The 25,591-nt window shown below is 41.7% G+C and overlaps 1 protein-coding gene across 3 annotated transcripts in view; it reads right to left on the reverse strand.

Annotated features, from left to right (window-relative positions):
* Nucleotides 1-1,784: 1,784 nt before the first annotated feature.
* LOC109408779 (uncharacterized) overlaps nucleotides 1,785-25,591 on the reverse strand; it is a 43,007-nt gene continuing 19,200 nt past the window's right edge. The window contains exons 4-10 of one of the 3 annotated variants that reach the window (XM_062855224.1): nucleotides 21,253-21,806; nucleotides 21,038-21,187; nucleotides 18,738-20,714; nucleotides 17,823-18,676; nucleotides 4,059-4,850; nucleotides 2,547-3,993; nucleotides 1,785-2,477 (exon numbers count right to left, since the gene is read on the reverse strand). In XM_062855224.1, the coding sequence (XP_062711208.1) occupies nucleotides 2,454-2,477; nucleotides 2,547-3,993; nucleotides 4,059-4,850; nucleotides 17,823-18,676; nucleotides 18,738-20,714; nucleotides 21,038-21,187; nucleotides 21,253-21,806 (5,798 nt within the window). In that variant the 3' untranslated portion in view covers nucleotides 1,785-2,453. Of the gene's footprint in view, nucleotides 2,478-2,546; nucleotides 3,994-4,058; nucleotides 4,851-17,822; nucleotides 18,677-18,737; nucleotides 20,715-21,037; nucleotides 21,191-21,252; nucleotides 21,807-25,591 lie in introns of all 3 variants that reach the window. The other 2 variants (XM_019682165.3, XM_062855225.1) reach the window with 2 other exon arrangements.

Below are 25,591 nucleotides of genomic sequence, written 5' to 3' on the forward strand. Positions count from 1 at the left end.
CGGAAGCTATACCTAAGGTGGCAGCCCCACCTTAGTCCATAACAAGCGCCGACATTGCGTCCGACCATCATCTCCTAATCGGCGAGATCCGACTGCGCATTGCCAGGATCCAGCGACAGGAGGAGAAAATTGGGCGCCGGTTCAACACACGCCGACTCTAAGACGCTGTGGTGAAAAGGTCCTTCGTTGATGAGCTGGAGAGCCGTGCTGCGGATATTCCGGAAGGTGGAAGCGTGGAAGATCAATGGAGCGCCATCAAGAACGCCTTCATCGCATCCAGCAAGAATAATTTGGGTGAGCTACGCACCCATAGAAAGCAGTGCATCACAGTTGACACCTGGCGGAAGATAGAGGAGCGAAAACACGAGGAGCCAAATCCGTAGCCCGTCAGAGCTGTTCAACTCTCGAGAAGGAAGTGAAGCGCACTAAGATGAACGCTACGATGCCCGTGAAAGACACGTCTGGACAGTTACTGACTGACACGGCTGACAAGTTGAAACGCTGGTTCGAGCACTTTGGAAACCTTTTTCAAGTGTCGGTCACGCCATCACCACCTTAGCATGATCCGCCAAACGTTCGACGCATTACTCGTGTCAACACCGAAGCTCCATCAGTGCAGGAGATAGAAACATCCATCCGTAGCATGAAATCTAACAGGGCCCCAGGGGTCGCTCGCATACCAGCTGAGATGCTTAAAGCTGACCCCGTAGTATCTGCACAACTACTGCATCAATTATTCTGCAACATATGGGAAACCGCGACATTTCCGGCCGACTGGATGCAAGGCGTCTTAGTAAAGGTACCCAAAAAGGGTGACCTGACTGTATGCGATAATTGGCGGGGCATCATGTTACTGTATATCGTTCTCAAAGTCCTCTGCAAAGGGATCCTTAAGGACAGACTTGTTAGAATCCCAAAATGGCCGACTTTGGCACCTACTCACGATTTCGAGGGCACAAATTTCTTCATAAACAAAACCAGCGCACCTGATCTTCTTATTTTAAGCTTATTACAAGTAAGCAAGAACAGAATAATGAAATTCACTGTTGTGAGAAGCTTGCTTCTTGAGATTTGTGCATCTGAAGTTCTGATGCACTGTTGAAGCGGGATTTCAAGACGTTTGTCCTTAACCGGATGCAGGAGAAGATTGACGCAACTCTCCGACGGCAGCAAGCAGAATTCCGTGCCTGACGATCCCGTGTGGATGCGGTCGTGTTCGGTTCCGCCTACTAGCATGTATTTTGTCTTTGAGGCATTCATTACCAGTCCGACCTTTGCTGCTTCGCGTTTCAGGCGGGTGTACAGCTCTGACACCGTTCCAAATGTTCTGGCGATAATTTCCATATCGTCCGCAAAGCACACAAATTGACCGGATTTTGTGGAAATCGTTCCCCGGCTGTTGAGACCGGCTCGTCGCATCACACCTTCCAGTCCAGAGCAATGCTGAAGAGTAGGCATAAAAGTCCATCACGTTGTCGCACTCCCCGACGAGATTCGAATGAACTACATCGCTGCTTTAATCAGTCTAGTCAGCTTCCCAGGAAAGCCATTTTCGTCCATGATTCTCCATAGCTTTGCAAGCTCAGCAACAGGAGCAAACATATGTCGAAGCCGAAAAAGTAGAAGCTTTACTAAACGCTTGGCGCTGTAGCAACGATGTAGTCATCAAGGTATCAAGATCGATTGGTGCGGCGTAGACGCATATCTTTCCAATGCAGTTCACCAACAGAACAGACAGTAAACCGCGAGTTTGGGGATACTTTTCGGACAAAAAATTCCACGACTTGTGATTTTGAAAGGAATATTTTTGTAATTTATCGTCTGCTCGTTACTATATAATTGAGTATGAGTGTGGCAATTAGTACCTGTATGCATTGCCGCTATTCGCATAGTAATACCATGTCAAAACAAGCATAGGTATTTATCAAAATCATCAAAATAGGATTACAATGCGAATCGTGACAAAATATAGGAATAACAATGGATATTGAGCTTCGAGCTTGATTCTGCGTAAAAATTTTGTCCCAGAGAGCCGATTGATTGTTTTGTGTATGATTGCTAGGTATGATAAGTAATTTAGGTACTTAACGCTTGCTAGAGAATAAATATTTAAAGAAATAAAAGTTGCGCATTTTTCATACCCACCTTTCCTCTCCCAGCAACAGTCAGTAACGGAAGCGACGGCGTCGCTTGAAAAGAACGGAAACTATCACACACAGCAAATGCAGCAGGAACGAACCGTGGTCGGCGTCAGGCCAACAACCGCGACAGAATTGTAGCAATGGTGGTGGTGGCGGGTGAGGTCGTTGATCACACTCGACAGCCTCGTTCGTTTCCTGCGCATTGTTTGAGATCATCTTCAACATCACCGCGATGACGGCAGCAGGCAACCTGCGGGACTCGTTCCAGCACCGACGGACGAGGCCAAAGCAACAGTGGTGACAGTGTATGTCTCAGTAAAATATCGGCAGCTGTTCCTGTGGGAAGGAGAATTTATTATTTTAATCAGCAAGAGTATGATATTTGTTGTCAGGCATGAGTCTTACCTCTGGATCCAAGCTGCCTTCATTGTCCTCATCCTGTCGGCCGTTGTCGTTGGGCCTTCCTCGCGATGGCTGGTGTTGTAGCGAGTGTTCCCGATGGAAATGTTCATCCATCTGCATCACCCAGCGGCGGTTTTCGTCGCTGCGTAGCGTAATCTGATCAACACCGGTTCCGTTGTTTGAAACAGCTCCTCCTGCCATGTCACCGCCCAGCACCGCCACCGGATGAACTTTGTCCATGTCGCAAATCTGATCCGCTTCGGCCAGATCGTAGGTCGTCAGGGCATAGCCGTTCGAACTGCTGCTGATCCCGTTGGACATCTTGTCACTTTCCGATATTCCGTACACTCTTCGGCTGGTGCTTCCGCCACCGACGGCACCCCCCGTGGCAGTGGACACTTGGGGAGCAAAAGGATTCTCACCACCTTGACCACCGAACGAATGCAAAGCCTCATTGTTGTCATTACTGATGTCACCGGTGGAAAGGGAGTCGTGCTGGAGTTGTTGCAGTTGTTGAGATCTCATCTGTTCTTCTTCATCGCCATTCATGTTGGATGAGGAAACCGCTGCGGCATCGCCTTCTGCCGCCGAGGATCGTAGTAAGATGTTGTTTAACAAGTTCTCCAAATTCGATATAAATTCGTCCTTATCGGTACGGTTCCAGCTCTCCAGGTATCTCAAAAAGTCCTCTCTACTAAAAACATCAGTCTCATTCTGCGTCAAGAAGGCAGCCATGGACGGTCCTAGCCCCATCGGGCTGCCCAACAAGCCCGGTTCCGGATCATGTTGAGCCGGAAGTTGCTGGAACAGTCCATTCGAAGCTCCAGTGGCATGATTGCAAATCACCCCTGCAATCTTGCACAGCACCGAATCGTTAATGTAGTCCACCGAATTGATCACCCCCACGATGTCTCCCATTATAATGCTGATTATCTCCGAACTAGCTATCCCTCCCAAATCGCCTGCATCCAAATCCTTGGTAGGCGCACTCAGATTGCCATTCACACCGGAACCACTTCCTCCGGTAATTGGGCTACTCTCCGCCGAAGGAGCAAACTGAAACTGCTGTTGACGAACATTTGTGAAATTCTGCGCAACTTCAACGACTTCCAAGTTCTCAGCATCGGCTCCAACGCCGTTCGACGCAGATTGCTGTCCGCCTCCTCCTCCTCCCACGGCACCGGACGACGATAGCAAATTGTTGCTACCAACGTTATTCACATGGCCTCCTTCCTGTTGCTGTTCCTGCTGAAGGGTGGATTCAATGTAGCGATTATACAACTCCTGGATCGACTGCAGCGTCCGTTGGCGCAGGGGATCCGATGAGATCAGCTGGAGCTCCCGGAACAGCTGAATCAGGAAGTGCGGCCGGGACTCGTTGGCAGTGATGAGATTCTTCACCTCTTGGTAGACGTTCTCCTTGAGCGCTTCGAACAGCTTGGACGTTGATCTGGAAAGTGAGGAGAGAAATTGCGTCAAATGAATCCCTAAATGAATCATCGGATGTGTACTCACTTGGAATCGTGCTGATAGTTGCTCGCCGTCGCCAGATTCAGATCGCTTACCATCTCCGCGTGGGCCCCAACTCCGTAGAAGTTCGAGCTACCCTCGCCCCCGAGATTGTTCCCATCGCGACAGGATCGCAACGACAGCGGATACTTCTTGTTGCCGCTGGCTTTCGGATGGCCGCTCTTGTTGGCCAAACCCAAGTTGATGGGATTGGTGTGGAACTGCAGCTCACCCAGGTCGAACGACGTCGACTGGCTTAGCGGAGTGTGGTGATGCTGTTGCTGCTGCTGTTGGGGTTGTTGTTGCTGTTGTTGATGATGATGGTGTTGCTGCGACTGCTGCTGAGGGCCAGTTTGATGTTGATGGAACGACGATTGTGCTGATACCGGTTGAAACTGGGTACCATCTTGCTGGGGTTGATGCTGTTGCTGCTGCTGAGATTGGGAAATCGTTTGAAAGTGCTGCGAGGATGGTGGATTATGCGAGGATGCACTGGGTTGCTGCAAATTTGGACCCAAGTCGGATGAAGCTGACTGCTGATTGATGTTACTGAAGGAATTGTTCCGATTGAAATTGTGAGGGTACTTGTTTCCGGTACCGGTTGCAGATCCAGTAGCCGCGCCACCAGTTGCAGTGCTAGTGGATGCGTTATTGCTGTTGTTGAAATTGTTGACATTGCTGTTGTTGCGCTGGATTTGATTGTTGATATTGTTGTTGGTGCAGCTGCCCGAGCTAAACGTACAGGAATCTTCGTTGCTCTTACAACTATTGCTCGACAGGAGATTTTGTCTCGAGTAACTGGAAATGGGGATTTTTTCAAATATAAGTATTGTTCCCTGAACAAAATGTATTAAAAGGTATTTTTGTCACAGAAAAAAAAAAACACACACACACAAAACTCAAACAACTTAGCTTAGTGTCTTAATAAGTAGTGTTAACTATCAATTTAAATATATAAAGCAAAATGAGGAAGGAACAACACAAAGTACTATTGACGAAATTTGGGAAGTAGGGTGGGGCGGGGCAAGATGGGTCGCTTAAGGATGGATCACCATAACTTTGTAAATACAAATCGTATTGGTTTGTATTCGTCCGCTACTCTTTAATACACTAGTTAGCTATGTTAAAAGTCAATAAAAAGTTCATTAAATTCAAAATATGATGTTAAACGAGCAGTTTTAAAAAGTGATCAATTTTGCACCGTGAAAAAAGTGCGGGGCAAGATGGGTCACCTTTTAAGTAATTCACATTTTCTCAACGAAAAACGTCAAAATATAATATTTGTTCCGCATTCATATATGCTCCATATCCATACTGAGTAAACAAGAGCTACTAGTAAACATTTTATAAATTTATTTGGACTATAAAAAACTTTACGATTTGAGTGGTCCTAAGGCGACTTGAAAATCGATGTTTTCACTAAAAAATTATCATAATTTTATGTTATAAATTTGAGCGTTCATTCCGCTTGATTGAAGTCATTTATGAGATACTCTTGTAATAAAAAATAAATAACTTTTGAATGCTCCAAAAATACGTTCAATATTGAAAGTGACCCATCTTGCCCCGCGGCCGTTTATATGGAGATTATATGGAATGCATCGCATAAGAAAAATGGCTAAACACCATTTTATTTTTTATTTCCAATGAGATTGAATAATTTTTCAATCAATGCCCTAAACTTTTGTATATTCATGCTGGTCATCTAACAAAATTATTAACATAATCAAAACATGAGTAATGCGCCCGAAAATGGCACTGACCCATCTTGCCCCGCGACCCATCTTCCGTCCCACCCTATCTATTGACAGAACTACAAAAGGGGGGACTCAAACTAAATCATACTTCCTTGGATTTCTAAAGCAATTCCCTCTTTAAATTCTTTCACTGTTCTCATGCTCTATCTCGAAATTTTCCCTTGATATCATCAATGTTTTTTTCTCTTGGAGGTTTGCCGGTGTATTTTTCTGGATTTCTTCAGGAGTTGCTGTCAAGATTCCATCCTCAGGGGGCTTTCCCAAATGTTTCCTCCATTTCCTCCAGATATTTTCCCGATATTTCCGGACGTTCCAAATTTAATCCAAAGTTGTTTCAGGAATTTCTTTTTGTGGTTGACAGGGATTGCTTGTCAGCAAATTTTCCCGGGATTTTTGCAACACTTTTGCATAAGTTCTTCCATTGATTTTGATTTCCTCCTGGGATTTATCTGAGAGGTTTCAGATTTGGATTTTTTCTAATATTTCGTCCCGTTACAACTTAACCCTTTGGAGCCGGAGGGGTCATATATGACCCAACATAGAAACGGCTGTATAAATTCGCCCATTCAATAAAACAATACTGTCTTCGGCAAAGTTGTTACAAATTGAATCCTGAAGAAATTGACGTAGCAGTTGTTCTAAAAGCTGAACTTCGACATATGTTATGTTCATATGTACTCGTTTAACCTTCGTCAAGAATATCAAAACGTTTTTTTTTATATTCTGGGATGTTATAAGTGCTCCAAACTGTCCTGTAGTTCAGTCCTTCATACATATCTACAAGAATAATTTTATGTATTTTCGCCATAAATAATACATAACCAACTGGGATCCGTGAAGCTCTTGACACCTACAAAGTCATTTATAGACACTATAGGGATATTCTAGGTCAGTCAAACTACATTGAAGTTCAGAACTTCAGGTCTACACTCGTGACTGTAGCCATATCTGTTATACTGAGTAACATTGCATAATCAACCGCAATTACTGGAGCAATCTGAAGTCTACTTGTTTATAATAAACCTTTGGAACATTAAGGTCGTCGAAACTAAAATAATAACTTATGGCGAATACACAGAAAGTTATTCTTGTAGATTTGAAGGACTTCCTTATAGAACAGTTGGGCGATCTTATATTTATGGCGAATACACAGAAAGTTATTCTTGTAGATTTGAAGGACTTCCATATAGAACAGTTTGGACGACCTTAACGTTATAATAAACAAACAAGTAGACTTCAGATTGTTCCAGTAATCGCGGTTGATTACGAGGTTGATTTTGCAATGTTACTCAACGACAGATATGGATACAGTTACGAGTAGACCTGAAGTTCTGAACTCCAAGGTTGTTTTTTCTGTCCTGGAATATCCCTGTAGTGTCTTCAAATAACATAAGAGATTTCAAGAGCTTCAGATTAGCAGATCAGCAGATTATGCAATACTATTATAATAGTATTCCATAATCTGCTGACATCCGTGAAGCTCTTGAAATCTCTAATGTTATTTAGAGACACTACAGGAATATTCCAGGTCAGCCAAACTACCTTGGAGTTCAAAACTTCAGGTCTACACTCGTAACAACAGCTTCATCTACTATACTGAGTAACGTTGCATATTTATCCGTCGTTACTCGACCAACCAGAAGTCTTAATGTTTATTATAAACCTTTGGGATATTCAGGGTCGTCCAAAACTGTTCTATAAGGAAGTCCAGGGTGGCCAGTGAATTACAGATTTTGAATTCCCGGTTTTTTCCCGGAATTTTAATTTTTTTCCCGGTATTAAATTTTTACTTGAACTGAAAAATATATTCCCTTAATCGGTTCAGGACCTGATTGTTATGGAAATTTTGATGACTTAGGATATATATCTACAATCTTCTCACATGATATAATCATGTAAAACTAAAGTCAATGCCAAAGAAACAAAATTAAAATTGAGGAAGTGTTTTTTACAGTTACACAAAATTACAGTGTTTACAGAACCTATTTTTTAGGAATTTTAAAAATACCTATTATTGGGATTAAACTAGTGGAAATTACACGATGTTACGTTTTGACGTCTATATAATCATTAGAATTCCTAGAGGATTCCCATAATGAATTGCTGAAGAATCCCCAATTAGAATTCTTGGAACAAACAGCAGTAGGAAATCCTGAAGAAATTCCAAAGATCGTTCTGAATGGAATTCAGCAGAAAGAACAAAAGCATAGACCAGCATAAACTCTTGCGGAAGACAAAAACACTCCTCCCAGAAGAAACTCTCGCCGGAATTCTAAAAAAATAACTCCTGGAGAAATATTAACGCAAATTTTTGAGGAAATATTAGAAAAAAAAATCTTGGAAGATTTCCTGTAGGAACTTCAGGAGAAATTTAAGAACTTATCAAAAAACTAATATATGTTTGAATTTTCAATGAAACTCCTGAAGGAATTTCAAGATGATCTTTTGCTTAAAACTCTGAAATATTCTCTTAAGAATTCCAATTTCTAGTGGCAGTTTTCTTACAATTCCAATGAAACATATTATAGGCTTCTGTAAAAACTGTACGTGTACGTTTGCGCAACTGTAAAGCACTTCCACATTTCTTCTCCTTTTTAGTTTAACATCAAAACATAATTTTCACTAGGATTGATACAATATGCCTGATACTTGTGTTAAAATTTTAAAGATTTTTCTTATTGATTTCGGTTCAGAATCAGCCAATATTAACATACAGGCTTTCATAAAAAGTATTCAAACTTTTGATGGAGAGAAATTATATTACAGTTATAAGGATACTGTTGCGCTAACATGAAGCATATTGCTGAATTCCTTTGAGCAATCGCAAACTCCTGAATTCCTGATGTTAGGTTTTTTTTTTTTATTTTTTTTATTCCTGTTCGGGTTTGTCACTGCGACCAGTTTTTAGATCTATTGTGACATTACCCGTATCCTTAGTGTAGTGCATGTCGCATTACTCAATTGCCATTGAGGGGCAATAAAGTATCGATTTTGATACAGTTTTTGTTTTGTTTTCTTAGAAAACAAAACAAGAGTACTGATATTGGCCATGCATCGGAAATCTAGCACCGTCGTGCGGGGTTACTTTTGAAATGTGGGGCTACTTTGGACACTTTCGAATATGGATTTTTTGAATTCGAAATATGGTTCAAATCTGTTTGATGTCTTTGGGACTATTACGAAGCAATAGTTTTCCCTCCATTTGGTTGAAATTATTTTTCAAACAGACCGTTTATTGCTTGGCAGGACGCGAAAATACATCGAATAAATCAATAAAATATACATAACGTATCAGAACATTTGGTCTGTAAGCATTGTTTCTACAGTTCATAAATTTCAAAGGGTTGATCAATTCATTCAAAATATATCAACGTAGCATATACAATCGAATATTTGTATCGTTATACATTATAAATGACCATTTGACCCAAATGAAGGATTGATGGTCCTTTTTTTTCAGGCTATTTATATAGCAATATCACGCTGCTCATAATACCAAAGGTAGCACGGAACCATCTTCAAACGCATAAATTTATTGAAATCATGTCTGATATAGTATACTACAGTATTGGTACAAAGTAGTTTTCTAAATAAACCTGGAATTTGAAATGCAATTTTGTTTTAGATAAAAATGTCCAAAGTAGCCCCCATCTGGTTCTATATGAGATGTGTCCGATTGGTGTATGAACAACTTTTTTGTTTATTGATGGATTTAGTTCAAATTTTGCATACATCCTACATACATACTCACAATTATTGTATGTAAAAATTGTGGAAATCCATTCACTACTCTGGGATTTATAATGTCATAAAGTTGAAAAATCATGAAAAAGTGTAAAAAGAAGCCCCGCACGACGGCATCACCCTTGTTTTACTGCTAAATTCTCCCCAGTAGGAAGTTTAGGACCCGGGTTTTAACATTAGCAGCAATATCATTCCAATAATGGAACATGTGTTCAGTAATAAGGATTCTAGTATGTTCCTTGCGTACTAGCACTTTCCAGTCTTCGAAGAGTTAGTACATACATGGATCAATAACCCAATTAGATTTCCTTTGCATTGAGTTTAGCCTCAGATGGTGAGGTTTTTAACTATATGCAAAGTAAAGTTGGTAAACTCGGTTTTATTCAAAAACTGGAAGTCACCAAAACACCAGTAGTAAGGACTAAATACTATAATTCCTTGAATTACCAGAACACATATTCCAAAATTGAAAAATAGGACGACACTAGATTTCGGTTTGGTAGATCTATCACCGTAACGCAACCCAAAAAGGCGATCTACCTACGCTACGGGCTCCGTTAAAGATCGAGCATCTTTTAAACCCCCTCAACCATTCATCCCTCAGCACGGGTCGCCTGACACCTTGGATTGGGGTTACCTGTTTGGTGGACTTTTACCCCCGGAACAGGTGGTCCGTAGTGCTATTCTAAGCCGGCAGCTACACGGGCATGATGTTAGGATAGGGATGGCTAAAACATTTTATTATGTTTAAATTTTGCATAATTTTGCAATTTTTTCACTCACAAATTTCAGTGTAAAGCTTTGGCTACATTGTTTTGTGTTCGTCTATCATGTTTCATATAATAGTATCGTTTGTTTTGGCTTCAGTTTAGTTGTAAATATTGTTAAACTTCGGCACACTAACGACAATGACCTATTTACTTCATTTAGTCTGTATGTCATCAATTCCTTGTTGCTGTTAAAAGGGCAGTGCATAACGATTTTAATTTTTTAACAACTCAATATAACGCAAGCCGTATTTTCAATGCAAATTGTGTTAAACCAACAATAAGCTGTGCACTACAGATTATTCTCATGAAGAATAACAAAAAGTTGTTAATAATTAGAAATAATAGATCAGTACGGAATCAATCCAAGAAATGCAAGATTTTCCCGGTGGCAATCTGGATTCCCGTATATTTCCCGGTTTTTCCCCGATGATTCTGAATTCCCGGTTTTTTCCCGGTTCTCCCGGTTTTCCCGGTTTTCCCGGTTCGCTGGCCACCCTGGAAGTCCTTCAAATCAACAAGAATAACTTTATGTGTTCTCGCCTTAAATAATAGCATAGCATAATCTGCTGAGATCAGTGAAGCTCTTAAAATCTCAAATGCCATATAGAATATGCCAGGTCAGCCAAACTATCTTGGAGTTCAGTCCAGATCAGTCAAACTAAGTTGGAGTTCAGAACTTCAGGTCTACACTCGTAAAATCAGCTATATCTGACATCCTGAGTAATGTTTCACAATCAATCGCAGTGATTGGCCCAACCTGAAGTCCACTATATATTATTATGAACCTTTGGGACATTCAGAGTCGTCCAAACTGTGTCCTGAAGTTTAGCTCCTGAAAGTAATAGTAATTATTTTCACAATGAAATGTAGCATTACACAACCAACTGTAATCTGTAATCCCCCTGGCATTTCATAAGTCATTCCAAGATAGTTTTCAGATATTCCAGATCAACCAAACTACTTCTGAGACCATGGCCTCACGTCTACACTTGTGATAATAGCTTTTCACTACGTTAAGTAGTGTTACACCCACTGTATTCACTAAAGTATTTCGAGGAACAACAAGCGTTATTATATATCATTTTATTATAGACTAGCTGTTCCGGCAAACGTCGGCTGTGGTGGTTTGACAACTGTTGAGCTCATAAAATCACCGCCCTCTAGATCGGTTTCATTTCGATCGTGTCCATTTTCTTTCCAATTCATGAAAAATCAGTACTTTTTCAATTTTCTTACCATTTTAGTTGATTTTCATAACTTTTTATACATATAAACACAGCCACCACGAATACAAACCGAACCGTGCCAGAGTCATGCTGATCGGTTCAGCCGTTCTTTAGCTTTGTTGCCTCAAAGGAAATTCAAACTCATTTTTATATATATAGATTTGTGGTAATTTAGGTCATTCAATCTTTCATGGAATACACAACTTTATAGCTACATTTGCAATGCCAGCCTGCTACACTAAATAATTGTACAAAATGAATCATATTTACTAATATCCTTGAAAGACTAGTAGACATTGTTCTGTACTTTTGAAACATTAAACATGTTCAAACTTTCACGAAACTCGATTTTTGAAATCTGCATTCGTTGTAGTCATTAATTGCTCTATAAAAAATGTATTACCTAGTCTAACCCACCCAGATCCGTGAACTTCTGTGTAACTCAGAGCCATTCCAAAATACCTTTGAGATATTTCAGGATTACTGAACTTCCCTACAACTAAGAACTTCCAGCTAAGGTGAAGATATGATAAAGCCACATTTCGAGCACAAATCTGAAGGCAAATGTGGGACGTGGCCGAGAATAAGAACTGCAGCCACGAACCGAGTATTGTGGCGAAGAATTGTTGTTTCAGTTGTATTATGATTGTTATTAACACTAAATAAATGAAAAAGATACGATCATTACGGTTGGTAATGTTGTGTAATTCAAAACAGCAAAAAAGATAGGGTGGGGCGGGGCAAGATGGGTAACCTAAGGACGGGCCATCATAACTTTGTAAATACAAATCGTATTGGTTTGTATTCGTCCTCTACTCTTTAATACACTAGTTAGCTATGCTTAAAGTTTATAAAAAGTTCATTAAATACAAAATATGATGTTAAACAAGCAGTTTTAAAAAGTGACCGATTTTGCGAGGTGAAAGAAGTGCGGGGCAAGATGGGTCACCTTTTAAGTAATTTACATTTTCTCAACGAAAAACGGCAATATATAAGATTTGTTTAGTATTCATATATACTCCATATCCATACTGAGTAAACAAAAGCTACTAGTAAACATTTTATAAGCTTATATAGAAAATAAAAAACTTTACGATTTGGGTGGTCCTAAGACGACTTGAAAATCGATGTTTTCACTAAAAAAATATCATAATTTTATGTTATAATTTAAGGCGTTCATTCCGCTTGATTAAAGTGAGTTATGAGATAGTCTTGTAATAAAAAATAAATAACTTTTAAATGATCCAAGAATACGCCTAAAATTGAAGGTGACCCATCTTGCCCCGCGGTGGGTTATATGGAGAATATATGGAATGTATCGCATAAGAAAAGTGGCTAAAAACCATTTTATTTTTAATTTTCCATTAGAGTGAATAATTTTTCAATCGATACCCTAAACTTTTGTATATTCATGCTGGTCACCTAACAAAATTATTAACATAATCAAAACATGAGTAATGCGCTCGTAAATGGCACTGACCCATCTTGCCCCGCGACCCATCTTGCCCCGCCCCACCCTACTATTACGGCTGTAGTCTCCATGTTATCCATGAATATCCCAAAGCTTTGCCATAGTCTCTGATTGTAGTCTGTGAGCTTCAATAAGTATAATACGACCTAATTCTATATAGCCAACTTTCTATTGAACTATTGAACTTTCAGAAGACTCGCTGGACATGATAGAATACAAATCGTAGCTTTGTATAATGAAAGAAGATACTGTTACACTAGTAGACTTCAGAACCTGAACTCAAGGACAGTTTGGATGACCTAGGATATCCCGACTGATCTGATTTTGTCTTTCGAACATTCAAGGGACTTACTGGACATGATAGAATACAAATCGTAGCTTTTTATAATGAAAGAAGTTACCGTTACTCCCGTAAACTTTAGGAATCAAACTCAAAAACAGTTTGGATGACCTAGGGTATCCACAAAAAATATATTCTGCATCATATTCTATCCTTTCTATGCTGTTGAGTACCAAAACCACAAAGAAACGTAGAAAAAACTCTATTATAACGCTTGGAAAAATTCCGGCTTCAAAGGGTTAAGTAAATTCATAGGAGCCCCTGCTTGAATCCAAGAAGTTGTTGGATGAATCCTAGCAGAAAATCTTAAAGTTATCATTGACAAATTCCAAAATTAATATAATTTTCTGAAGACTTTAAGATGTTCTATGAATTCGAAGGTTTGAATTCCGTATGGGCCTCCGTCGGGAATTTTTCCATTAATTCTTTCAAGGATTAATTCAAGTGTTTTCTTCAGGGCTTCCCCCGAAATTCCTTCGCAGATTTCTAGAAGTATTGTATGTATCGAGATACACTTGTAATTTTTTTTCAGGACTTCACCAGGATTCATTTTTAGAATTCCTCCACAAAATCTTTCCAGGATTCCCGAAGTTTCTTAAATTCCAGAAATTGCTTTAGCATTTCTCTGTTTTTTGGAATTCTTTAAAGTATTTTTTCTAGAATATCTTCAATCATAACTCCAGAATTTCTAACAAATTCTCCAGATTTTTTTTTTCAAAGATTCCAGCAGCTACATCAGTTATTTCTTCAAAAATTTCTCCAAAAATTCCTTCAAGAATCAGTCTAGCAACCCTTTCCAGGACACGTCCAGGAATGTATAGTAGTATAGCATAGTTATATAGTAGTGGAGTATACCTTCAAGACATGCTTCAAGATCTCATTTAAGATTTCTTTCAGGTATTCTTCAAAAGTTTCTGCTGGAACTTTTTTAATGATAGCTCTGGCAATTCCTGGAAATGTTTAGCACGATTCTCCTGCTAATTTATTTCAGGATATCTAGAGCTAATCGCGCTTCATGGATACTTCAAGGTTCCTTGGTAAAATCAGGAAATACTTGAGAAATTCCTCCTAGGAATCATACAAACATTCCTGGAAAGATTTTTCTCGAAATTTCTTCCAGAATTTTCTCCTTTCAGATTTCGTTAAAAAAAATTCTCCAAAAAATTTCATTTCTTCTGTGAATATTGTATTTGGGCTTCTTCCTACAATTTGCTTTAGAAATCTCCCTGAGTTAATCTGAAATTTTTCCCAAGATTTCCACAGAAATTCTTTCCAGGATCACTTGAGAAATCCCGGAAATTGCAGGTGAAATTCTAGAAGTAATAACCAAAGGAGTTTACAGAAAAATCCCCGAATAGAATTCTGCGAGGAACCCTTAAAATAATTTGCAGAGGAATGCTGAGAAAATACCATAAAGGAATGCATGGAAGCTCCAATAATTGAAGGAATTGTAGAACGATTCGATTCCTAGGAACTTTTGAAGAAAAAACCCAGGGAAAAAACTTGGAAGAAATATTTGAAGATAAATTGTTAAAGAAATCCTTTAAGGAATTCGTGCAGCAGCCCGTAAAGGTATTCCATGACCATTTCTAGACTCGTTTCTAGAAGATTTTTTTAATGGATGTGAAGTAGCCCTGAAAGTAAGGAATCCTTAAAAGATTTTCCGGGGAAATCCTTGAACGAGTTCCCGGAGGAATTCTCGAAAAAAAAATTCGTCAAGAAAGTTTTGGAGGGATTACTGGAGAAATCTTTGAAGCAATTGCTGGAGGAGTCCTAGAAGAAATAACTGGAGGAATCTTTGAAGAATTCTTGATAGTTTCTGTGGGAATCCTTGAATGGATTTCTCAGGTAATCCTTGAAAGAATTCCTTATAGAATCCTGGAAAGCATTCCTGTAGAAATGCCCGATGGAATGACTGGAGGAATCCTTTTAGAAATTATTGAATGAACTCTTGGAGCAATGATTGGAAGAATCATTTTAGGAATTTGTGAAGAGTTTCTTGATGGAATTACTGGAGGAATCCTTGAAACTTTTCTTCAAGGACTCCTCCCGTAGCTCCTTCAAGGATTTTTCCACCAATTCTTGAAATGATCCTTCCAGTCATTGCCCCAAGGGTTCAACCAGTAATTACTTAAAAGATTCCTCCAAACGTTCCTTTGATGATTCCTCCAGGAATACCTTCCAGGATTTTACCAGAAGTTCTGAATACATGTTTGAAGAAATCACTTAAGGAATCCTAGATGGAATTTTTAAAGCCATTCCAGGGGAATGCTTGAAGGAGATCCTGGAAGAAATCTAAAAAAATCGTAGAGAAATCCTTGGAGGGATTACTGGAAGTGTGCTTGAAGAAATTTCTGGATGCGTCCATGAAGATATTCCTGAAGAAATCCTTGACATAATTTCTGGAAGCATTTTGGAAAGAATTCCGGGGGAATTCTTGAAGTCATTCGAAGAGAAATCTTGAAAGAAACTATCGAAGAAATTGTTAAATGAGTTACTGGAGGAATCCAGCAAGGAATTGATGGAGGAATCCGTGAAAGCATTCCTGAAGTAATCCTTGATGGAAATCTTGGAGAAATTCATGAAAGAAGTAATGGAGAAATCTTTGACATAATTTTAGGACGTCCTCGTGAAGCAGCTTCGGGAGGATTTTTTAAGTAAATTCTTGGGGGAACCTTTGCTGGAACTCCTAAAGGATTTCTCGGAAGAATTCGTGGAGAAATCTTTGGAGGGATTTTTAGAAGAGTCCTTGAATGCATTACTGGAGAAATCCTTGATGCAATTACTGGAGGAATCTTTGAAGAAATTCCTGGATGAAACCATGAAGGAATTTATGGAGAAATCTTTGGCAGAATTTTTGGAGGTATTCGTGGATGAGTTGCTACAGGAATTTTGGAAGGTACTACTTCAGGTCAAGTCATTCGTAAAGAAATCTTTGAATAAAATGTTGGAGCGGTCCTTGAATAAATTACTGGAGAAATTGTTTAAGTAATTATTGGAGTAATCTTATAATGATTCCTTGGGTAACCATTACAGGAATTACTGCAGAAATCCGTGAAGAGATTCCTTAAGGAATTGATAAAAAAAATTCTGGAAAAATCTCTGATATAATTTTTGGAGGAGCTCGTGAATTTCTGAAGGACTTTTTTTAAGGATTTCCCGGGGGAAACCTTGAAGGAAACTCCTGGAGGAATCCTCGAAAGAATTCGTGGAGAAATCTTTGGAGGGATTTCAAGAAGAGTACTTGAAGGAATTACTTGAGCAACCTTTAAAGGAATTCATGGAGAAATTCATTGGAGAAATTCTGAAGCAATCCCAATAGAATTTGTTTGAGTGAAGTATGACTGCGAGAAAAATCCCAGGCAATACCGAGGAAACCTCTGGAAGAAATTCTGCAGGATTCCCATGAAAAAAACTCCAGGCAAAATTGGTCGGAATTCAGAAATCCTGGAAGAATCCCAGAAAGAATTGATCAAATCGTGGAAAAATGTCCGTAGGAATCCGGAAGAACCTCCGGGAGGAATTCATGAAGTAATACGAAGATTCTTTTGAAGCGCTCTCAGATGTGAGTTTAAAAGCCATTTCTGCGACACAAGCTTGTTCTGAAAATTAATCTAGAAGTTCTTCTAATGCTCTACCAAAAGCTTCTTTTTAAAACATAAATTATTTGAGGAACTCTTGGAGAGATTCTTGGAGAAACCCTGGAAGAATATAAAAAAATAATAATTCCTAAAAAAAACTTGAGGAATTGTTCCAAGTTTTCTCAAATGAATTGCTTTAAAGAAGACCGGCTCCAGATGCAAACGACATTTGTGCCAGAAATTTCTGGAGAAGTTCTTGAAAAAACTCCCAGAAGAATTCATGAAAGAAGTCCCGGGGGATTTACTGGAAATATTCCTGGAAGTACTGCTAATAGAAAAATTCCCCTTAAGAATCGCTCTGGGGACTCCTAATTCCTGGTGGAACTCATGGAGGGTTTCCTGGTCAAAATATTGGGGAAATGGAATATTTCCATACATGCACAACTCAGGGAAGCATGGTTAATACACAAATGACAATCCTTGTTAAATGGAGAAGGCGACACACCAACATCCAAACCATCATCGAAACACTTACCATTGGTAATACTCAAAGCGTGATGTACCGTTACAGGTAGTATGGACATATATTCTACCAGAGTGTGATAGGGCATTACTTAGCGACAGGTGGTAAGTGGAAAAGGAAAGATATGGGAGTGCGGGTTGCAAATGAAGAAATGAAATGCTAAAGCAGTGCACTTAATGTTAAATCCTACAAGAATGAGACAAAAGATTTCTACAGCCTAGTATGGAGCTGTCGCATTTTGCGACACTAAAACATGCATAATGATCGTTGTTTTTTGTTTGTGTGTGTGTATGCTTTTTGGTGTGACTATTCGACTAGAAAGATGGTGGGGCATTCCCGGAGGTGCCCTCTCGATTACCTTCGGAAGTTGTCCCAATAGTTGTTGGCGCGCACTCCCGGCAGCACCTGATTGTTCAGCGCTTGTGTCGTCGTCTGTTGTTGTTGCGAGGCGATATTGTTACTGTTTAGATTGCTGCTGTTGTTCAGATTATTTAGGCATGGAGGAGGAGGTGGTGCCATGCTGGCGCCACCTGTTGGACCATTAGCCAAATTGTTAATCATATTCGAAGGACCGAGACTGCCGGCACCACCGGCGGAAGCATTGTTAAACTGTTGCTGGGGTGGCATGCTGGAATCGTCGTTTCCATTTCCGTTTTGATTGGCGTAGTTGTTCGAGTGGAGCGGTACGTGATGATCGTACAATTGCTGGTGCAGCTGATGCTGCTGTTCGTAGATGGCGTTGTTAGCGGTGTTAATGTTAACGTGTCTGAGATTGCGATAGCTGCGGTGGCTACTGCTGCTGCTGTTTGCTGTAGCGTTAGAGTTGGACATGTTAGTGTTATTGCGTTGGATTTGCTGATTGATGGAGTATTGCTGGTTCGATTGCTGAAGATGGGGCTGCTGTGATTGAGTGGATGACGGGGTGGTGAACGTTGGGAATTGATTGGAAGGCATGAGGTTGCCATAAGCTGGTTGGTGAAGAGATGATGGGATTGTCGTGTGGTATGGGGACGTTGGGCCTTGCTGATGGACCATTGGCGGTTGTTCGGAGCGAGCGCGGCCGTACAGGGATCCGGTCATGCTGGGGGCCGAATTCAGCGAGTTGTTTGGTGGCGTTGATTCCGCTCGAATGTGGGAACCGGTTCCTGGAAGAAGCCCACTGTCGTTCATCAGTATGCTATTGTTAGCACTGTTGAGAATGCGTTCCTGGAGCTGAAAAAATGAATACATAATCAATTTTATATCTACGACTATTACGCAATGACAAACTTACCAACAACACAGCATTGTTAAGATTGTTGATCTCGCGCTGTTGAATCCACAGCAGTTGGTTGCACTGGGTGATCGAATTCATCAGCATTTGCTGCGTCTGCATGAAGTGCTGGAACATCAACGGATCCGGTGGTGGTGGAGCCGAAGTCGGCGTATGTGGTGGCAGCAGGTTCGCGTACGCCGGATATGTGTTGTAGTTTGGATACGCGGAGCTAACGTGGATATCCGACCCGGCGAAATGCGGATGGAAGTGGGGACTCTGGGGGCCCGTGTTGGAGCTGGAGGGACCAGCTCCACTGAACAGGTGTGCTGGCCACGGCGAGGTCCGGTCCGTTCGGACGGTGGTCGTAGTGCCAACGTCCTCCGATTTGCGATACCGTTCCGGCCGATTGCATATGTCCGGCATCGGCGGGACCATATTCAGGCTACGGGTGCTGCTGGATTGATAGCTACCGGACTCGAGCTGAGCGTTGGCAAAGATGTCCGTCACACCGGAGTCTGCCGAGTTCTTCGAGTGGTTGGTAATGTTGCTTCCAGCCGTGTTATTCACCGCGGATGCCGCAGGGGGAGGTGGAATCACCGGTGGTTGACTCTGAGATCGGAGAGAATCCGCGGAGGAAACCGAAGGAACTTTAGGTGGAGCTACTTCCGTGTTGTGTCGGGAGAGCTCGGTGTTTTTCTTAATGCTCTGTGTCATGTTGGCTATTCTCTCGAGTTCACGCTTTTTCTGTTCGAGTTCCGCCTTCAAAGCCATCTGTTGGCGTTCTTTGGGGCCTGGGGGAATCGACGACACAAATGAGGCCACGTGGTTAGTCAACTTTTCAGCAGTTTGTGCCTCCGACTGATGCTGAAGTTCCTCCACATTATTGCGGCGCCTCTGAATTTCGGTATGGGCGTTCTTCAAAGCGTCTCGTTCCGCGGCGATCGATTTGGCTTGCTCCCGTAAGTCACGGGTCATGGCGTGAAGCGCTTCAACTCTTTGATTCAACTGCTCACGTCTGGGGTCCGCAGATCCACCAACTGCTGCCCCATGATCGCTGATTTGACTTGCAACGCTTGGAGAACGAGAGTTCTCAACTGAATCCGCATTTTCGTCGTTCTCTTCCGGGGCATCCTCCTCTTCGTCGATTGATTCTCCGGTTTTCATTTCGATCAACTTCACTGTATCCATCATTTCTTTCAACCTCCTTAGCTGCGACTTCATTGCATTGATCTCATTGATCTTCTCGTTGAGTATCTCGGCTGTTCCGGACACTGCTTCCGCATTTTCTTCATCCTCTTCTGCATGCATATTTCCTACGCGATCTCCAGTTACATTTTCCACTTTGGGAGTGATAGAACCGCCGCGTGATCCAGCCCCATTCATCATACCATGGTGATCAGCACTACTGTGGTTGAAAGTCTTTGTCGCTTGTCGCATATCAGCAGCCGATGCCGGAACGTTTGTCAGTTCAATCGGAATGTTACGCTCAACCGGCTTCGACGCTCCTCCTTCAAAATGCCTACTCGCCTCCACATTCAGATTCTGCAGTTCCGATACCAAGTTATGCATCTGTGCCTTCTTGTCTCGCAACTCTTTAAACTTCTGTTGCAACATCACCTGCTCGTTCAGTACGTCTTCGTTATCCCCGCCGAGCATATTCCCCAGTTCCTGCTGATTCTGAATGAACGTGGCCAGCACCCGCATACGCTCCATAATTCCGCTGATCCCATCCTGAACCTGTTCCACCGATTCAAAGCTATCCAGCGGCATAAGACTACTCGCTGTTTGATTGCGGATTGCTTCCATTTCCTGCAGCTGTAGCCGGGCCGCTTGCTGCAATCGCAGCAGATGTGCTTGTTGCTCCTTCAAAGCTTGCATACTCTTACTCTGGCTTTCCATTTTGAAGCGCAGATCGTCGTACGATGGCGTTTGCACCGGCGTTGCTGAATGTGTGGTGCTGATGCTCTGAACGGACTGCGGTCGAGGACCGTTCAACTACGTTCGGGGGATGAGCATGAAATTTCATATTAATTGTAAAAATACAGTTGAACATTGTCACATAGGGGGATTTATTTATGTATTATCGTACAAGTCGTGAAAAGAGTTTCCTAAAAATCTGAGACCCATCATCCAAAACTCGTTCGGTAATACACAAAAATCCCACAGGAATATGAAGGAAATGGCAGGAGAAACGGAGGCTTGTGAATCACATTGTATTAGTTTCGATACTGTGCATGCAAGCGGACTTAAACCCGCATTAATATAATTAACTGGTTGTTAGCAAACACCAAACACACACGCCCACACACAACACGCACCTCAGATTCGCTCAGCCGTACGCTCTCCAAACTGGTGGAGTTTATCGGCACAAAATAGCAACTTTCGTCACCCATCGGATGTCGAACGCCGTCTGGGAGTCTGGCACTATAACCGCTCTCCACCTCTGCCTGCGATTCCTTCTTATTCTTCTGCTGTGGAAAAGCTCCAGTCAATGGTCTTTAGCACTGGGAAACAGATTCGAAAACACACTCACGTTATCCAGCTGGACCGATGAGATCAAATTCGTAGTCAATTTAATGTACTCCTGAATTTGATGAAGCTTGTCCTCGACGTTCGCCTTGGAGAGATTGGCTCCGCCTACAGCGCCACCAATTGCCGTTCCGTGCAGTTGTTGCTGCTGCTGTTGGTTCGAGTTCTTGTTGAGATTCAGCTGATTCTGTGATGCGCCGTCCGGAACCCGGGAACTCAACGGCGACGCTCGAAGATTCGGAATCGAAGTCTGCTGTTGCTGTTGTTGTTGCTGCTGTTGATGCTGTGGATGGAACGGATTCAGAATGTGCTTCTGACTGCCGGAATTGTTCAGCAGATTGTTGATGTTCGATGCTGTCGGACCGCTACTTCCACCGACACCGGTGTCGTTGAGGCGGAACGTTTGTAGGCCAGAATTGGGCGTTGTAGGAATGACCACTCCTACGGCTGTGTTGTGCGGTTCGCCCTGTTCGGCACCACTGCTTTCGCTCAGCAGATTTCGACGGACTATCGGACGCACCGGGATATAACGGCTGTTGTCCTGAAGAGCGAGGTTGTCTGAAAATATTGGGTAGAGTATTGAAATATATCATGCTGGTTCGAAGAAATAAAGATAAAAAAAAAACCCCCGAACTGATTCACCAAACGTGAAACCGGCCGAAGTAAAGGTAATTTTAATCTTTTCTTGATGATTTGTAAGAACAATAAGTGTTACGCCCTGTCTCGTGTGTGTCATGAAGTTCTTACGCTGGCATAAACTGTAGAAATTAATAGCACTACCCAAATGTTGAATAGTTTCTGTAAATCGAAATTAACCTTCTTCGTGCATTAACTGAAGTGCACTCCGCTGAAGTAGTACACACTCTGCGAGCCTGTCTGGGTCGTAATGCCCCCAATGCACGTCTAGGGTTAAGGTGAAGATACACCCCAAATTTTCAAGAGCATAAATCTAGTGAACCGATTGTCGGTTTGCGCTGAATACTTGAGCGATTGATCCCCACCACTTGGGTAACCTATCAACTTTTCAGCGCAAGCTGACATCCGGTTCTTCAGATTTGTTCTCTTGAAAATTAAAGTTGTGGCTTCGTCATATCTTTGCCCTAAGTGAATAATTCGCGCCCAATGTAAACGACTGTTGTAGATCCGTATAAATGAGTCCTAAGATATTGTACCGCTGATGACACAAAAATTACACAATTCTTAGAATTAAGGTTAAGAAATTGCTGTTATGTATGAAATAAGTACCGGTATTGCTGACAAACCGACTACTAAATTATAATTGTCACAGTATAGTTTCATACGGTGTCCTTTACACTCTTGCATTGTTTATAATTACTTTTTTATTGTTATTCAATAACGTTTTTTTAACACATTTCCATTATGGAGAATCATGATCCAATATCTGAACACTGGCATAACCTAAACAGTTAATATGACAGCCAGATTCGTTTTCGATTTCAATGCTGCATGGACGCACCAGGGGAGTTCCAGGAAATTTCAGGGGGTCATTCGAAGGGGGCCACGGAGTTTTAAAGGGTTTTATGAGCGTTTTATTCAGATGTTTTCAGAGAGTAATGCGGTTTCAAGAGCGTTCTGGGATTTTTCAGGTGGTTTCAAAAGGTCCCAGGGGCGTTTCAGAAGTATCTCAGGGGGTTTCAGGAGCGTTCCAGAGATTTTCAAGAAGTTTCATGGGCGTTCCATTGGGTTTTATGGGCGGTCTGTGAGGTTTCTGAGCGATTTGGAAGCGTTTCATGGTGTTTCAGAGGGTTTCGAATACGTTCGTTGGTTTTCCAGGAGTTCCAGAGGGTCCCATGGGCGTTCAAGCGGTTTCAGGGACATTACATGCGTTTTCAAGGGCGTTCAGGGGGTCTCGTGAGCGTCCTATGAAGTTTCACGAGGTTTTAAAGGCGTTCCAAAGGTGCTCCATGAGGCTTAGGGGGCGTTTCAGGGATGTTTCAGGATGTTCGAATGGGTTTTAGGGGGTTTCAGGAGCGTTACGGGGATTTTCAAGGGGGTTAACTTTTCATGACGAGCACCTGCTTCTAAAATGGGCTGTAGGTGGTTGAATTTCGATACGACGAAATGAAATTTTCACCACTGATCATAACACTGTCCCGCTCTCGCGCTGTATACGACGAGCGACCTTTTTGGTAGTACTAGACTTTTTACAACGACGCGCGTCCTCGAAGGCCTAAGGGTCTTTCAGGGAGCTTCAGGATTATTTCAGGGGGTTTTAGAAGATTTCAGAGTGTTCCAGCAAGTTTCAAAGGGTTTCTGGACCGTTCTAGATGTTTTTAAAAGGTTTTTAGCAGGGGTGTTTCAGGGGGTCCCAAGAATGTTCCAGGGGTGTTTCGCTTGTCAAGGGGGGCCGTTCATAAACCACGTAGACTTTTTGGGGGGAGGGGGGGTCTGACCAAAGTCTACGCTCCATACAAATTTCAAAAATTTTGTATGGACTAAAGTCTACGAGGGGGAGGGGGGGGGGGGTGGTCTGAGATGACCAAATTTTGGTCTACGTGGTTAATAGAGTAAGGGTCGCACACGCATACCAAAGTCGTGACAGAGCTGTGAAAGCAACTCTCCACGAGGTGAGTGTAATTTGCGATCCTTACTCTATTCGGCAAACTTTAAGACAAAACCACAAGGCAAAAGTTGTTCATACATTGTTTCTTGATTGCACGCTTCTGAGCCTAGAAAACAGCAAGTGAGTGTAACTCTGTGCAAGTGAATGTTCCCATTCCTTTCAGGGGATTTCAGTTCTATAAAATTTCGACAGTGTTTCAGGTGTTGCAGGGATGTTCCAGAGGTATTCCAAGGGGTTTCGGGGGCGTTCCTATGGTGTTTCAAGGGAGTCTCACGAGACGTCAGGAACGTTCCAGTGTGTTCCGTCGTGTTTCAGAGGATTTCAACCCTAGTAAAATGTTGGGATTGCCGGGGCCCGTGGCGTAGTAGCTATACGTTTGCTTCATAAGCAGATGGTCATGGGTTCGATCCCAGGCCCGGCACTTTCGTCAGTTGCTCTTTCCCCCTGAGAGCAGCTGACACTGACCCTCTTCTGAGCCCATGGCTCAAATGAACCCGGATACTTGGACATCGGCGAACGGCAAACCATAATGGATCCTCAATCGGACTGGAAACAGGAACAATCAACAGCCACACATCAACATCCTCGTGCTCATCATTCTACCATGATAGGGTAGAAAGTGAAAGCAGCGCAACGGTAACCAGTTCGATGTAGTACAATTAGAAATAGAATACATTTAGGCGCTGTACAAAGTGTATGTACAGCTTCCAATTGGAATCGCTCACGCAATGCCCTAGTGAACAATAGAGCTGTAAATTAGGTTAAGTGATTGAAGAATAAAAAAAAAGATGTTGACAGGCACACTGACCATTAGTGTGGGTCATCAGAACCGTTTTCTCAGATCAAAGCTTTTTTGGTTCCGTTTCGGGTCCTGAGTAGGTATCTGTGCAAAATTTAAGCACGATCGGTTGCGTCTACACTTTGCGCATTGCAATTCAAATTTGTATGGGATTTTGTATGGGAAAACATACTTTTTTGCATTTTTGTCATAAGTTGAAAAAGTTTGTCTGAAACTTTTTAACCGAAACTGTAAAATGATACCCTAGGATGTTCTGAGAAACTTTGTCGAAGACCGTAAGGCGATCCAGTGCTTGTGAAAGTAGTTATGACCAACGAACCACATGCATGTGTTTTAGTTTTAACATGCAAAGGAATAACAATAGCAACAAAATCATGCTGTTTCGCCAAGCAATGCCAACGCTATAACTTTTTTCATAAGCATCAGAACACTTCGCGGTCTTCAATAAAGTTTTTCACGACACTTTAGGCTATGTTTTCACTTTATCGGTTTCATGGTTTTTGAAAAAATCGAGCTTGTTATGAGAGAAATGCAAAAAAGTGTGTTTTTCCATGTAAAACACCATACAAACTTCAAACGCGATGCGCAAAACGTAGACATAACCGATCGTGCCCAAATTTTGCACACTTATTTGGGTCTTGAAATGGGATCAAAAAAGCTTTGATCTGATGGGATACCATCGAATTTTCCATTTTTCCATATAAACGATGACCCACTCTACTGACCATGCACTACACCGTCGTAGTGCGAAAAACTAATTATCTTAGAAGGGTTAAAAACGCTCCAAGGTTGTTCTACGGGGTATCAAGGGCGAAACCCTAAAACGCCTCAAACCCCTCTAAAAACCTGTGGAACGTCCTTTGAACTCCTCATTAATCCCCGAGTTAATCCCATACAAACCCCCACGGAACTTTCTTGAAGCCCCCAGAAAACCCTTAAAACTCCTCAAACATCCCTAAA

The sequence above is a fragment of the Aedes albopictus genome, chromosome 3 (genome assembly GCF_035046485.1).
Source record: "Aedes albopictus strain Foshan chromosome 3, AalbF5, whole genome shotgun sequence".
NCBI classification, from domain to species: domain Eukaryota; kingdom Metazoa; phylum Arthropoda; class Insecta; order Diptera; family Culicidae; genus Aedes; species Aedes albopictus.